The sequence below is a fragment of the Melospiza melodia genome, chromosome 1 (genome assembly GCF_035770615.1).
Source record: "Melospiza melodia melodia isolate bMelMel2 chromosome 1, bMelMel2.pri, whole genome shotgun sequence".
NCBI lineage: Eukaryota > Metazoa > Chordata > Aves > Passeriformes > Passerellidae > Melospiza > Melospiza melodia.
Window position 1 is genome coordinate 272,648 of NC_086194.1, and position 15,417 is coordinate 288,064.

The 15,417-nt window shown below is 62.9% G+C and overlaps 1 protein-coding gene across 4 annotated transcripts in view; it reads right to left on the reverse strand.

Annotated features, from left to right (window-relative positions):
- Nucleotides 1-5,009: 5,009 nt before the first annotated feature.
- The window catches only part of AGAP3 (ArfGAP with GTPase domain, ankyrin repeat and PH domain 3), a 111,883-nt gene continuing 101,475 nt past the window's right edge, over nucleotides 5,010-15,417 (reverse strand). For 2 of the 4 annotated variants that reach the window (XM_063163068.1, XM_063162927.1), the window contains exons 14-18: nucleotides 10,005-10,159; nucleotides 9,476-9,566; nucleotides 8,825-9,047; nucleotides 7,554-7,809; nucleotides 5,010-7,311 (exon numbers count right to left, since the gene is read on the reverse strand). In XM_063163068.1, the coding sequence (XP_063019138.1) occupies nucleotides 7,096-7,311; nucleotides 7,554-7,809; nucleotides 8,825-9,047; nucleotides 9,476-9,566; nucleotides 10,005-10,159 (941 nt within the window). In that variant the 3' untranslated portion in view covers nucleotides 5,010-7,095. The remainder of the gene's footprint in view (nucleotides 7,312-7,553; nucleotides 7,810-8,824; nucleotides 9,048-9,475; nucleotides 9,567-10,004; nucleotides 10,160-15,417) is intronic. The other 2 variants (XR_010028685.1, XM_063163157.1) reach the window with 2 other exon arrangements.

Sequence of the window (15,417 nt, forward strand, 5' to 3'; positions counted from 1 at the left end):
TTTCAGGATTTGGTTTCTCAGCACAGCTGGCTTCCACTACAGGACACCTGTCTCTGTCCCTGCACCACTGACCTGGAAACAAGAAAGTTTCCTCGGGAAATGCCTGGCCTGGTGCTGCTCACAGCACCCGCAGCAGGGATTTGCCCCGTGCAGGCAGCAGCACCTGCTGGCATTCCCTGTGGACCAGGGGAGGAAATGTCCTTTGGCAGCAGCCCCCGGCACCCCGCTCTCAGGAAATCTGTCAGCTCCCTTTCCATCAGGCTGGGCTGGAGCTGCACCCCTGCTCCATCCTCGTGGGGCTGCTCTGGGACAGGGACTGCCCTCAGCCGTGCTCCGCGCTGCAAAGGGAGCACAGCAGCTGTGACGAGGGCACAGGAACTGGTGCTCACCTCTGTGTGGGAGGGCAGGGGCAGGGAAAAGCCATTCCTCAGCTGCACACAGGGCTCTGCCACTACAAATGTGTCCACATGAGGGGTCTGTGCCACTGCAGCCGATCACAGCACAGCAGTGCACGCTAACCACAACACTCCAGAAAGTGTCCACAGCTCCAGGGTTGGGCCAGTGACATCAAAAGGAGCCAAATTTTATTTTAAGGTCCAAGAACTCCCTTATTCCCACCAGGCATTTCTAGCTGACACTGGCTTGATATGTCCTGCCCCAGTGGCAGCACTGGTTTATTGTGTCTTTAACCTGTGTCCCCCACCACAGAGGCCACAGCCCACCCGAAATCCGTGTGCAGAGCACCCCGCTCATGCATGCTCATCCATGGGCTGCTGCTGAGGTGGGTCCAACACCTACAGTTTTTAGCTGCATGGAAGGTGTTGTTGTTGTTGTTGTATTAGACCAATCCCAGAGCCCACACACACTGCAGCCCTGCAAACAGCCATGCTGAAACCCCCACAAATGCTGCAGAGGTGCAGCTCTGTGTAGAGCTGCTGGAGGTGACAGACTCCTGCTGTCACCAGCGCTGCTGGAGAGAGCTGCAGAGCAGCAGAGTGTTCTGGCACTGAGGAGAGCAGAGCCGAGCTCCCTGTGAACCCTGAGCGCTGGGACGGCTCTGGGGCCTCCTGCACACGGAGAGCAAAGCACTGCACAGGGAGCAGGGTGCAGGGCACTGCCCACACTGCCCACACTGCCCACTGAGCACAGTGAGCACAGTGCAGGGCACTGCCCACACTGCACACTGAGCACGGTGCAGGGCACTGCCCACACTGCCCACACTGCACACACTGCACACACTGCACACACTGCACACTGAGCACGGTGCAGGGCACTGCCCACACTGCCCACACTGCACACACTGCACACACTGCACACACTGCACACTGAGCACGGTGCACAGCACTGCCCACACTGCCCACACTGCACACACTGCACACTGAGCACGGTGCACAGCACTGCCCACACTGCCCAAAGCAGCTGTGGCCCCTCCTGAGATGGGAGAGCTGTGGGGCCCCATGAGCTGAGCTCTGGGTGCTGGGTCAGCCTGGGGTTGGTGGGAGAAGGAGGGCCACGATGAGGAATGAGAAACTGGCCACAATGAGAAACTGGGCAGCAAAGACAGACCCAGGGCAGCTGAGCCACGAGCCTGGCTGGGGGCTTTGGGAGGTCTCTGCTCCAACACCTGCTCAAAGTTTGTCCCATTCCAGATGCTGAAGGATTTGCCCATCTGACTTCCAGTATTTCCAAGGGTGGGCAGCCCCTCCTCTTCGGGCCCTGTACCAGTGCCCAACCACCTCTCTAGTTCATTTTTTCACTTGCATCTATTTGGAATTTCCCATCCACAACTTCTGGCTGTTACCCTGTATCCTGGAGTGGGAGCTGCTGGGGAAGGAGTCTCCACACAAGCACTGGTACCCATGTATGTGCATGGGTACACACACGTGTGTGTGCACACAGAGTAAAAGGCAGATACAGGTGCAGACACACACACAGATAAATACATAGAGTGTGCTTATACATGGACATGCTTTTGTTTATATAAATATGTTTATGCACAAATATATATATATACACGCATTCATAAAACAAGGCTTTTGTTGCCCTAAGGAAGGCATTTTCAGCATTTACAAGGGAATTCTCCCTACCCAAACCTGTCCATTTGTTTACCTCTATGGTACTTCTTAAAGAACTGGGGAAGGAGCAGGGTAGTCCCACAGAGAGTTTATTCACTCAGCACAACAAAGCTGGCCCTCAGCATTCCCTGACAGGGGCTTGTATGAAGATGTGATGGCCCACAAGACAATATGGTGCTGGTACTCTTCATTAGCCAGCAGCTCCAGGACTAGCTCAAGGTGCAGGAGAGAAACAATGTCCCAATGGCTGGCACCTGGGAAAGGTTGTGACCCTCCCCAGCTCCTCTGCAGCCTGTGCCAGCTTGTCCAGGGTCCCCACCAGCCAGGCTGGAACTCCCCTCAGGGCTTTGCGACTCCCTGTGCTGTGGAGGTGTGCGCCCACCTGCAGGCCTGACTCCATGGACGCGCACAGGTCAGGTGTGGGAGTGGGGTGTGGGTGCTGCACCTGAGAGAGCACAGCCTGAGGGGGCTGGGACACTGCCACACCTGAGCCTTTTCCCCCAGAGGCAAGGCTGGACACAGGAAAGCAGGACCCCTGCCCTGGCCACCTCTGCATGTGCTCAGCACCAGCCCAGCAGCCTCAGGGAGGACAGTGCTGCCCCATGCCCACCTGTGCCCACCTGCCAATGCCCAGGAAGCTGTGCCTGCTCAGCTGGGGCTGCAGGAAGTCCTGTGGGGCTTTGATTATAAGTTGTGCCCTGTGGGGTTTTTCCTGGCTGTGCCCAGGCTCTCTGAGAAGTGCTGCAAACCTGTGGTACAGCCGGTTTCCAGCCAGGGGCTGCATTCCCTGGATTTACTCATGGCATGGGGCTGCACTCATGGCTCCTGTCCTGTGGCACCCACCTCCCTGCCCCAGCTCCAGCCTCAGCTCCATGATGGGAGAGCTGCTGGGGCTGGAGCTCCCTGGGGCAGGGTCCTCGTGGAGCTGCCGTGGCCACTGCTGCTGCTGCTGGGCCACCTAACTCAGAGACAGCCCTGCTGCTGCCCTGGCACAGTGCTCTGGTGTACAGCACAGCAGAGGGCTGGCCCGTGCCCTCCCTGGCATCAGCCTGAACACAGACACCTGATTCCTGCCCCAAAACACACACAGTGCCCCTGAGCGCAGACACAGCTCCTAAACACACCCCTAAACATGGACACACACCTCTTCCTCTGAGCACAGACACAGCTCCTGCCCTTAAACATGGACACACACCTCTTCCTCTGAACACAGACACAGCTCCTGCCCCTAAACATGGACACACACCTCTTCCTCTGAGCACAGACACAGCTCCTGCCCCTAAACATGGACACACACCTCTTCCCCTGAACATGGACATGGAGCTCCTGCCTCATGCAGCCTGTCCTGGCCCACCTGGAGCCACGTTGGTTGCCTTGGCTCCCAGATGTGCCCCAACACTGCAGTAACGCTGGGCTGGGTCTGGCCCACTCTTGGCTCCTTGGGACGCTTCAGAGCCCGCAGGGACCCGGTGGCATTCCCTGCCCCAGGTGCCAGCAAGGGGCATCACCAGGATCCCCAGCACCTGTTTGCAGTCTGAGCAGCAGCAGGGCACACCTGGAGGCTCCTGGGTTCAGAGCCGGGTCCGGGCTGGCACCCGGGGGGGGTCAGAGCTGGGTCTGGGCTGGCACCTGGAGGCCTGGGGCAGGGCTGGGATGGGAAGGGAGGCGCCAGGGCTGGGTAGGGTGGGATCCCGTGCAGGAGATGATGTATGGGCAGATGTATCAGATCGCACAAGATAAACAAGCAGTGAATTTCATCAGGGCCCATCATGGCTTTAATTTGGCTGCCTAATGAGTCAGATCCAGCCGCGCAGATAAAAGTTGTCAGAGCCGCAGCCCTAATGAATTTCTTGCCACTTGTAATCAAGGCAGCTTGTCTGAGGGGGATGATTAATGGGCCCCAGAGGAGCTGCCGTCCCTCGGCTTCCATTCCCGTTAATGCAGTCGCCAGGAAATTAACCAAACCCGGCACTGGGCTGGGGCCAGGGCCGGTGTGGGGACACCCATGGGCACCACGAGGGGATGGCAATGAGGGGTGACATGGGCGCAGGGGCTGGACCAGGACCGGGACCAGGACCAGGATGAGGACCATGTCAACATGGGCGCGCATAGCCAGAACATCAAGGAGTGGAGGGGCTGGGGCCATGGTCTGCAGCCCCCAGCAAGGCAGCCTCTGCCACGGGAGAGGCACAGGAGGAGGCAGCAGGGTGTGGCAGGGACATCTGAGGGTACCTGTGCCAGCTGGGGTGTCCTGGCACCTCCCTTCCTGCAGCACTGCCACACGGGCTTGGGGCTCAAGGGCAGTGCCCGCTCCCAGCGCAGCAGAGCCCGGCCCCAGCACAGCACAGGGACACTCGAGGCACACCTGGAACCCCAGAGTGCTGCTGTGGTGTGGCCTGGGCGCAGCCAGCCCAGCACTGGGGCCCTGCTGCGCCCACGGCCGTGAGAAGCAGGCCAAGGCAGGGCAGACACACGGCTCCCCACACTGCTCGGGGTCTGTCTGTCCTCGGGACTCGATGATCCTGCAGCCTGCACTCCTGCCTCGTGTGGCAGCCCATCACTCCCTGCCCTCCCCAGGTCAGCTCCACATTGCCATCCTGGGCACAGGGACCAGCTGGCCCAGGTCCCTGCCCTGCATGTCCCCTCTCCAGCACAGCCCTCTGCTGTGCCCATCTCCCATCCCCAGAGCTGGGCATTCCTCCGGGGCCATGTTCTGGCACTGTCCCTCAGTGACCCAGGCTGGCACATCTCCCCTCCAACCTCAGCACTCTGCCTGTCCCAGGAGCCTGCTCTGGCACAGAACTGCTGTTATCAGAGCCCAAGCCCGAGGAGAAGAGGCTGAACGTTGGTCAGTGTGGGCTGGAGAGTTACCAGAGCCAGCTGCAAACCAGGGCTGCGTGGAGGCCCCAAAGGCAGCACACTGAGACACTGGCCTGGTAGGAGGTGGGTTGCTTTATTGGCTTTTATCTCCTTGGCTGCAGATAACACACACAGGGCAACTTATGGAAAAGAAACCGTATATACAGAGTGTCCATATAAATATTTCCAATGTACATTTTATACACAAGTGACAGAGACATTCCATAGCAGTGTCCAAAGCCTTGAGGTTCCAGCATTCAGCTAGAGGCTTGACCCCAATGCAGAGATGCTCCTCTCCTCTCCTCTTGCTGAGCTGGAGACCAGCCCCACCTGGGCAGCAGCGGGAGCCAGCGGGAGGCTCTGATGGAGACACTGTGTACGGCTTGGAGCTTTAACCTGGAAGGACAGTGACTCTACAGACAGACAGACAGAGCTGGGGATCCCGAGGTGACCATCCTCTTTCCCCTCTAGGTCAGCAGGGAGGCTGGGGAGGCCTTTGTCCAGGGGCAGTGCGTGGGAGGTGCCACCCTCGCATCAGCACACGGGGAGCAGTCTGGGTGTGTGCAGCCCTCCTGCACTGGCCAGAAGCAGAGGAGCTTTGGGGTGCAATGGAGAAACACGCACCTCCTGCTGCCCCCCACCTCAGCACTGCACTGGGGGTGCGGCAAGGCCGACACGGAGGGAGAGCAGGAGGGAAGTGACCACACTGACCTCCCTGAGGGAGCAGGCGCAGCCATCAGCCTCCCTGGTGCTGCTGTGCAGGGGAGGCCACACAGCTGAGCTGCCCCCAGCCCCTGCTTTATCTACAGATGTGTGGGGGGAGCAGGAGACACTGCTCCCCATGCACGTACCGGTCACGAGAGCGGGGCGCCCTGGAGCCACCCCAGGATTGCGCAGGAGCCCTCACAAGCTGCCAGCACGGGCTCTGCACAGCGGCACGGCCAGAGGTGGCTGGAACCAGCGCAGGGGAGCAGACCTGGCTCCCAGCTGGCTCCCCGCCTCTCCTGGCTAGAGCGGGGTTCTGCTGGGCAGGGACTGTGGGGCTCTCAGAGCCGCTCCTGCGGCCCTGCTCCGCGGCAGGGCTGGAGGGCAGCTGTGCACGGCCAGAGGCTGTGCCAGGAACGGCACTGAGCTGCATGGGCACAACGGGCAGAGGGCCGTGCCAGGCTAGCCCATGCTGGGAACGGCACTGAGCTCCACGGGCGCGGTGAGCAGAGGGCAGTGCCGGGCTAGCCCGGGCCAGGGCTGAGCTCCACGGGCACAGTCAGCAGAGGGCTGTGCTGGGCTAGCCCGCGCTGGGGCTGGCACTGAGCTCCACGGGCGCGGTGAGCAGAGGGCAGTGCCGGGCCAGTCCGTGCCAGGGCTGAGCTCCACAGGCGCGGTGAGCAGAGGGCAGTGCCAGGCTAGCCCGGGCCAGCACTGAGCTGCACGGGCACGGTGAGCAGAGGGCAGTGCCGGGCTAGCCTGGGCCAGTGCTGAGCTGCATGGGCACAGTGAGCAGAGGGCTGTGCTGGGCTAGCCCGCGCTGGGGCTGGCACTGAGCTCCACGGGCACGGTGAGCAGAGGGCAGTGCTGGGCCAGTCCGTGCCAGGGCTGAGCTCCACGGGCACAGTCAGCAGAGGGCTGTGCTGGGCCAGTCCGTGCCAGGGCTGAGCTCCACGGGCGCGGTGAGCAGAGGGCAGTGCTGGGCTAGCCTGGGCCAGCACTGAGCTGCACGGGCACGGTGAGCAGAGGGCAGTGCCAGGCTAGCCTGGGCCAGTGCTGAGCTCCATGGGCGCGGTGAGCAGAGGGCAGTGCCGGGCTAGCCCGTGCTGGGGCTGGCACTGAGCTCCACGGGCGCGGTGAGCAGAGGGCAGTGCCGGGCTAGCCCGTGCTGGGGCTGGCACTGAGCTCCATGGGCACGGTGAGCAGAGGGCAGTGCCGGGCTAGCCCGTGCTGGGGCTGGCACTGAGCTCCACGGGTGCGGTGAGCAGAGGGCAGTGCCGGGCTAGCCCGTGCTGGGGCTGGCACTGAGCTCCATGGGCACGGTGAGCAGAGGGCAGTGCTGGGCTAGCCCGGGCCAGTGCTGAGCTGCATGGGCACAGTGAGCAGAGGGCTGTGCCGGGCCAGTCCGTGCCAGGGCTGAGCTCCACGGGCGCGGTGAGCAGAGGGCAGTGCCGGGCTAGCCCGTGCCGGGGCCGGTGCTGAGCTCCACGGGCGTGGCGTTGTTGTTGGCGTTGGCGTTGCGGCGCGGCAGGCTGGGGGTCAGCGTGGCGGCGCTGTCGCTGGGGCAGCCGTGCTGCAGCAGGATGTCGATGCACTCCTGGCTGCCTGCTCGCCGGGCGTAGGCCAGTGGAGTCAGGCCCCGAGCGTCCTGGCTCTTCACATCCACTCCGTACTGCATGGGAGACAAGCAGCTGGTCAGTGCTACCTGGGAACCCTGTAGCCACGGGCATGGCAGCGGCAGGGAGCAGAGAGTGGGAGGGTGGGCATGGACAGGGCACCAAGAGAGTGGGGCAGGTCAGTTAAGTGGGCATGTGGGGAAACCACGGAAGCAGGATGGATAAAGGTAGCAGGGAGGTGGGGAAGCACTGGGATAGCACCAGAAGCACTGTGGTGGAGGTGCGGGTTCTGCCTTACCCAGATGAGCAGCTGTGTGAAGACCACATTGGCCATTGCGCAAGAGAGATGCAGCGCTGTGCGCCCGTCTCCGTCTCCGTAGGTCTCGTTCACTTCCTCCTTGGTGCCATGGGCCAGGAGTGTCACCACGAGCCGCAGGTCATCCTCCACCACAGCCCGCAGCAGCTGCTGCCCCAGCGGGATGTCAGACTGGGGCAGAGGAGCCAGAAAGAGCTTCTGCTCATACTTAGCCCGGATCCAGCGCTCCTTCTCCTCCCTGCCAGACAGGACATTGTCACAGTCACAGTTGAGACAGTTTGCCTGGGCCCCATGCACAAAAGGACACGAGTATCAGCACTGCCGTGAGAACATACTTGTGTGAGCACTGAACATCTGTCACACCCAGGTATGTTCTGCCTAGCCCCTGCCGTGCCCCTGTGCCCACAGCTGCCACCGAGGCTCTGTCATCCCACTCTGGACACCTTCCCGACACTCCGTGCCCCTCCTTCAGCTCCCTACGGACACGGTGTGCTTGCAGCCATGCATGCACAGCAGCAGCAGTGTTCTGCAGCCAGCCCCGCAGCTGTCCGTGTGCAGCTCCGGCTGCAGCCCCTCACCCCCGGTGCTGTGGGCCCGTGTGGGGCAGCTCGGGGACCGTCCCTGCCCCAGGCCTGTGCACGGGCCACGGCCAGCGGCAGGAAAAGGCCAGCGCTGCACACGCCAGCCCAGTGCCACGGGAGACACCTTATCGCTGCCGCCGTCCCGGCCGGTGCAGACAAAGGCTGTGTCCGCGTCCGTCCCGCCGGGGCGGCGGATCGATGCGCGCCGTGCCCCGCTATCTGCTGCCATTCTCTCCATCTGCGGCTGGCGGGCGGCCATCAATGGCGCGGCGCGCATGCGCGCTGCCGGCGGGCCTGACCCGCGCCCCGGCGCTGATAAGCGCAGAATGGGCTCTTGTCGGCCTGAGTGACAGGAGAGCGGCGGCGATCGGCACAGACAAGGGCTGAAAGGGACGGGCCCTGGGGACCCGCACCACGCCGCCAAGCCATCTCTCTTAACCCCTTCGGCTTCGCAGCCGGCCTCAGCTCTCGGAGCCACGGCACGGCTGCCGTGGAGCCCCAGTGCCCCGCCAGGGTGGCAGGAGAGGGTGGCCAGTGCCTCACGGGCAGGCAGGAGCCCCACACTGGGGCATCTGAGGAATCCTGCCTGCCCCAATGGCTGCTCCCAACCCCTGCAGTGTCACCTTCTGTGCGGTTCCCAAGAAGCATCTCTGGGTTCACCACCTCCCTTACCGACTGCTCTCAGGCGTGGGCTTGGGGTAGCCCTCCACCATTCCCTCCCAGACAGCGTTTGCGAGGGCGTTGCCGATGGCCGTCATGACCATGAGAAGCTCGCTAGGCCAGTCATCCAGGTCCAGGGAGCGCACACGGGACAGGTGGGTGCCCAGGTTGCGGTGGATCCCGGAGCACTCGATGCACATGAGAGCACCCAGGTTCAGGCTGGCCCAGTCCGGATCTGAGGGCAGCAGGATCAGTGTTAATAACCTGCCCAGACTCACCAGCCCGTCTTCTGCGGCTCAGACTCATATCAGCAGGCACCTGCCCAGCAGAGTCCGTCCCAGCTGGGTGTCCCTGGAGAGGCCAGGCCCTCAGGCTGGCCCGGGAGGGGTCACAGGGTGGCAGTGAGGGCTGTACCCCACCCCGAGGAGCAGCTCCACTGCAGGACAGGGCAGGACAGACACACAGAGCAGGTGTCTCTGGGCTGAGACAGGGGGTGCCTGGTGCCTGGAGCCCCCTCCCCTCCCCTCCCCTCCCCTCCCCTCCCCTCCCCTCCCCTCCCCTCCCCTCCCCTCCCCTCCCCTCCCCTCCCCTCCCCTCCCCTCCCCTCCCCTCCCCTCCCCTCCCCTCCTGCGTGAGCCCCCCGCCCAGGGTGCCATCTCTTACTGGGAGCGTCGCAGTCCACGCAGAAGCTGTTCCCGCGCGCCGTGCGGACGGCCTGCATGGCCTGCGCGTCGCCCTGGCTGCCCAGCCGAGCCTGCAAAGAACCCCACACGGCCCTTCACTGCAGGCCAGCCCCCCTACCCGCACCCTGCACCCCTCCTGCCACGCCACACCACGCTCCAGCAGGCTGGCCAGCATGGCAGCTCTGACAACAGGGGCTGGAGGGCCAGAGGAGCAGGGGACAGCGGGCCAAAGTGGGGAGGAAGGGCAGAAATGCCCAGGGAGGGAATGAACCATGCAGGATCCAGCCACATGGGCTGAAGAGTACTCTGTGGGGCCAGAGCCAGGGAGGGAAGAGGTGACAAGAAACCCAAGGGAACTGCACAGTCCCAGGGACAGGACTGAACTCCCACTGGGAGGAGAGGGATCCCACAGGATTCCGCATGGACAGACAGGCCAGTGTGGGACATGGAGGAATGTAGCAAAGCAGATGCCAGAGAAGACAGAACAGAAGCTGGCCAAGACCTCTTACCTTGTTTTTGCTGCTCTCACAGCCCTGCAGGCTGGCCAGGATCTGGCTCTCAATGGCCTGTACCCAGAGCTCCCGCTCCTCTGACGTTGAGGCTTCAAAGAGCCACGTCTGGCCCGTCAGTGACACGATAATGAACTCAAATGGCTCATCTGGTTCTGGAAGAGAAAGGCGTGCCTAACGTGAGACTGGGAAGGAGGAGGTCTGCCATGGGACATATCCTGCCATCGCACATGGCAGAGTTGAGGGAGCAGCAGAGCCCAGCAGGCTGGGACAGGCAAGTCCCTGTCTCCTCCTGCAGAGAAGAATGAGAGCTCTGTGCCAGCCCTGCACCTCACAGCTCCACTGGCTTGTGGAGCTCTCCCTGCCCTGTGTCCCACCCTCAGAGAAAGCTGCTAACCTCTGGAGCAGTGCAATCGGCTCCTCCACGGGGCCGGTGCCTGCAGCCAGCCCCAGTGCCAGGGCTCAGTGCCTGCCCTGGACAGGCCCTGCACACGGAGCGAGAGGCCAGGAAGAGGAGCCTGTGCAGCGGCAGCTCCTCACCAAGGCTTACGAGGTGTTCTGCCCTGCTGACACCTGTCAGCCTGGCTCTGCCTCACACGGCCCCCCACGGGCACAGTTCATGGGGTGTCGTGTCAGCCTCACACCCAGCACCAGCATTTACCTTTTATTGCCAACTTCAGTAGTTAGTGCAGTAAATGACTTAACTAAGCGGGGCCTGAATGGAATGACTAATAAACGTTATGTCACAGCACACGCTTCAGCTCATAGCAAAATGATTTGTAATTACCTAATTAGCGTTATGCAAATAACACCCTCATCTCCATAATGTGCCTTCCCAGCTCTCTATTAAAAGCAGGGAGTCAACTGCTCAGCTCCAGAGACAGCGTGGAGGCCGAGGGGCCTCTGGCCCACATCGAGGCAGAGCTGCGCTGGCCTCAAGCCTGGCAGGGCCTGTGCACACCGGGCATGACGTGGGGAGGTGAGCAGGGGAGTCTGGAGGGGTTTGAGGGAGATCCCCCTCCTCTCCCTGACTTCTCTGCCGCACAGAAGGCTCTCACTGCACAGGGGAGCAGCAGAAAGGCAGGCACTGAGGAGCTGCACAGCCCACAGTGACTGGCTGCAGAGGCCCCTGGCTGTGTCCCACCAAGGGCACGGCCACCCTCAGCTACTGCGGGGCCTCCTGGGCCCACCTGAGCCAGGCTGTGTCCACAAACATCCCCAGAACACGGTGCAGCCCTGGGAAGCCTCCTCAGGAGAGCCAGGTCCGTTGGGCACGATGGGAGTGCACAGCCCTTGCTCCAGGCTCGTGGTCAGCACCTGCACGGACAAGCACCAGGCCTGGGGACCACCAGTGCTCGTGAACTGGTGCAGGAGCACAAGGCTGGGTCTCCACGCCATCCTGGCCTGGAGAGGAACGAATGACTCCAGCATGAGGGCTTGGCTTGTCCTTCCCAGATAGGAAGGCAAGGCTCTTTTACTCATTTCACCCTAAATCAGCCTGGGACTCCTCCTCTGGGGAAAGATGTCTGCAGCTGTGTGTGTCCTGCTGGAATGAGAGACTGAGCCCTCAGGAGGATGACAGACTGCAGGGAGAGGGTAGCTAGCCGCGCTGCTGGACTCTCCCCTCTGTGATGCACAGCTGTAACTGGGACATCCCACTTGTCCAACACTTTCCTCCAGCTCTCAGCCACAGCAGAGACCCCACAGACATCAAGTCCCAGCTCAAGAACAAGATTCTTGGAAAATATACAGCTGCCAGCCTGTGAATACTGGGAGAGGAAATAACCAGGCAACAGCCAGGCTAACAGGCATTGCCTCCTTTGCTTGCTGGCACCAGTCTCTGTGAGTGCTGCCAGAGCCCAGCATGGGCAGGGAGCCTCCAGAGGGCAGGGGAGCCAGGAGCATCCCCCCACAGCCCCAGGGCTGCTGAGCACTCCCAGCCCCAGCAATGAGCAGCAGCTCCCTGGGCAGAGGCTGGCCAGGTGCTGCAGGGAGCATCTGCCGACAGCGCTCCTGGGGGACCCTGACACATGACAACAGGCCCTGTTCTCAAACCTCGCCCTGCCTTGGTCTGAGCCCCCTGTGGCTGCTGCTGTGCTGCTGAGCCCAAGCCAGCTGCCTGGACTGGGGAAGCACTGGGTGCACTTGGAGTCCTCCTCCTGCTGCTGAGCCACTCCTGCACAGCAGGACGAGGACATCACAGTCAGCAGGACACAGCGAGGGCTCCTGCTGAGGGCTCACACAGCTCCATCTTCCCTGTTCCTGTTTGCCCAGCACCTCCCCACCAAGCAGACAGGCAGGAATCCCAGCCCCAGCCTTCCTGCACCTGCACGCTTCCCAGGGAAGCAGATGTCAGCCCTGCCTGCCCAGGGCTCTGGTGTGGGGGTCACTGCTGCTCCTTGAGGCACCACGCTCCCATCACTCTGCTCAGGACATTCACAGCAGGGCAGGAGCTTCCCTCCTTCCGGGTGAGAGATTTCTGGGGCTCCAACCTGACTCGGACAGACTTTGCTGCTGTCACAGCTGAGGGACGTTCCAGAGCCCTGGGGCTGCCCAGTGCCAGCCCTGGGAGCAGTCCCAGGCCAACCAAAGCCCTGGCGCCAGCTCTGCAAGACGCAGGACCTCCGTTCCCCTCCTGCTTTGTGCCTCCTGGATTCCAGCTTCATGCCAGACAAAGGCCCTGTTGCTCTCGGAGCCCAGGAAGAGCTAACAAAGGACCACAGCTTTTCTGCTGTGCTGTGGGCAATTCCCCACCTCAGAGTGTAGGACAGCACTATGGGGCTGGATCTCTCTGGAGGCCTCAGCACAGCATGACTATGACAGAAGAGCGTGGCACTGCACGGTCACACCCTGCAGGATTCACACAGGAGGACCAGCAGAGTTGGGAAGGGAATCAAGGACTTGCAGCAGCTTTGAACGCTGTGCACACCCACCTCCTGGCATGGTCTAGGACCAGTTCCCGAGCTACTCAGGGCACCCATACAAGTTGAATCAGCTGTTTTAGGGAAAGCACTGGGTATTCTCAGCTTCTTCTGGGGAGAGGTACAGGTTTCCAATGTTGCAGGGCCATTTCTGGCTGGATGACAGGGAGGCACCAAGCAGATGACATAAACAGAAGGGTTTAGACTACCCCTGCTGAAGCAGAACTGGCAGAACTCCCTCTCCTGCCCCACACATGGGCACAAGCTCCTTCCTGGAGGCGAGAGAAGTGCCAGCGCTTGCCAGCTCCAGCCTGACTGGGCTCAGACCTCAGAGGAAGCCACTCGTGCAGGAGCAGGGAGCCCTTCCCAGCTGCCTCTGAGTGAGCGGCTGCCCGGGGGCAGATGGCAGAGCCTGGCCCCCAGCCCTGCCATGGCAGAGCCCCCAGCCCCGCCATGGCAGAGCCCCTAACCCCGGGTTGGCAGAGCCCCCTGCCCCTCGATGGCAGAGCCCCCAGCCCCACCATGGCAGAGCCCCCAGCCCCGCGATAGCAGAGCCCTCAGCCCTGCAATGGCAGAGCCCCCAGCCCCACCATGGCAGAGCCCCCAGCCCCGCCATGGCAGAGCCCTCAGCCCTGCAATGGCAGAGCCCCCAGCCCCACCATGGCAGAGCCCCCAGCCCCGCGATAGCAGAGCCCCCAGCCCTGCAATGGCAGAGCCCCCAGCCCCACCATGGCAGAGCCCCCAGCCCCGCGATAGCAGAGCCCCCAGCCCCACCATGGCAGAGCCCCCAGCCCCGCGATAGCAGAGCCCCCAGCCCTGCAATGGCAGAGCCCCCAGCCCCACCATGGCAGAGCCCCCAGCCCCGCCATGGCAGAGCCCTCAGCCCTGCAATGGCAGAGCCCCCAGCCCCACCATGGCAGAGCCCCCAGCCCCGCGATAGCAGAGCCCCCAGCCCTGCAATGGCAGAGCCCCCAGCCCCACCATGGCAGAGCCCCCAGCCCCGCCATGGCAGAGCCCCCAGCCCCGCGATAGCAGAGCCCCCAGCCCTGCAATGGCAGAGCCCCCAGGATGGCAGAGCCCCCAGCCCCGTGATGGCAGAGCCCCCAGCCCCACCATGGCAGAGCCCCCAGCCCTGGGATGGCAGAGCCCCAGCCCCGGGATGGCAGAGCCCCCTGCCCTGGGATGGCAGAGCCCCCAGCCCCACCATGGCAGAGCCCCCAGCCCCGCGATAGCAGAGCCCCCAGCCCTGCAATGGCAGAGCCCCCAGGATGGCAGAGCCCCCAGCCCCGTGATGGCAGAGCCCCCAGCCCTGGGATGGCAGAGCCCCCAGCCCCGGGATGGCAGAGCCCCAGCCCCGGGATGGCAGAGCCCCCTGCCCTGGGATGGCAGAGCCCCCAGCCCCACCATGGCAGAGCCCCCAGCCCCGCGATAGCAGAGCCCTCAGCCCTGCAATGGCAGAGCCCCCAGCCCCACCATGGCAGAGCCCCCAGCCCTGCAGCTGCCCCAGTGTGCTGGTGGGAGCCCATTACACCAGATCCATTAGAATTAGTGGGCAGTGGAAATGAATGCGCTGCCTCTCTCTCTCTCTTGATGATTTTTTGATGATGTTTTAAAGACTGAGCTCTGTGAAGAGTTGCTGAGCAGAGTGGTGTGAGCCGGCTCTGCTAATGGGTGTTAACCCCACGACCCCCTGCCAACACTGCCCCAGAAGCAGGGCTCTGAGCAGGAGCGGGATTAGGAGGGCATGGCCGGACAGCAGGGCCCCGAGGCACCCAGAGCCCAGCGGCAGCCAGCAGCATGGGCAGGGCCGGCAGGGACAGGAGCAGCCCAGGGCAGGCTCCCTCCCTCTGCCAGCACCCCAGCCCTGGGGCAGCACCACGGGGCTGCCAGGAACGAGGGATGGAGACATCCTGTGCGAGACCAAAGGGACAGCAGGAGGGTATGCACTGCCCACCAGGATGCAAGGGAGCCTGCACCTGCTGCTCAAGGCAGCCCTGGGGCGAGGGTGCCCAGTGGAACAGCGTGTCCCACTGACACCTGTGGGATGCCAGAGAGGAAAAGGAAGGGGAGCTGCAGTGAAACAGAGTGCTGCCTTCACAGCTCATGCCAAGCCCCCTCTCTAAGCTCTGAGTGCAGGGAAGTACAGCTCTGAGCACAAGGGGTACACTGGGGAGCTAAAAACACCTCAGCTTTGATACAGGGCTGGGGCAGAGCTTGGCCCTGCTCTGCAAAGGGTGCTGGCTACACCCTGCGCTGGTGCCCAGCCCAGAGAGCCTCCTGTAGGGACCCCGACGTGGAGCCACGGGAGCAGCAATTCCCCCCTGCACTCCCACGGACACCCTGCTTCTCTGTGGGGTGCACGCAGGCAGCGTGGGACAGGCTGGGCCCATGCCTCCCCCCTAGCCCAGATGCCCCCACACAGCTTGGGGCAGCACTCTCAGAGCACAGGCAGCAATAAGGGGGGCTGCTCCCCTGCCCCAGAAGCACCAGGA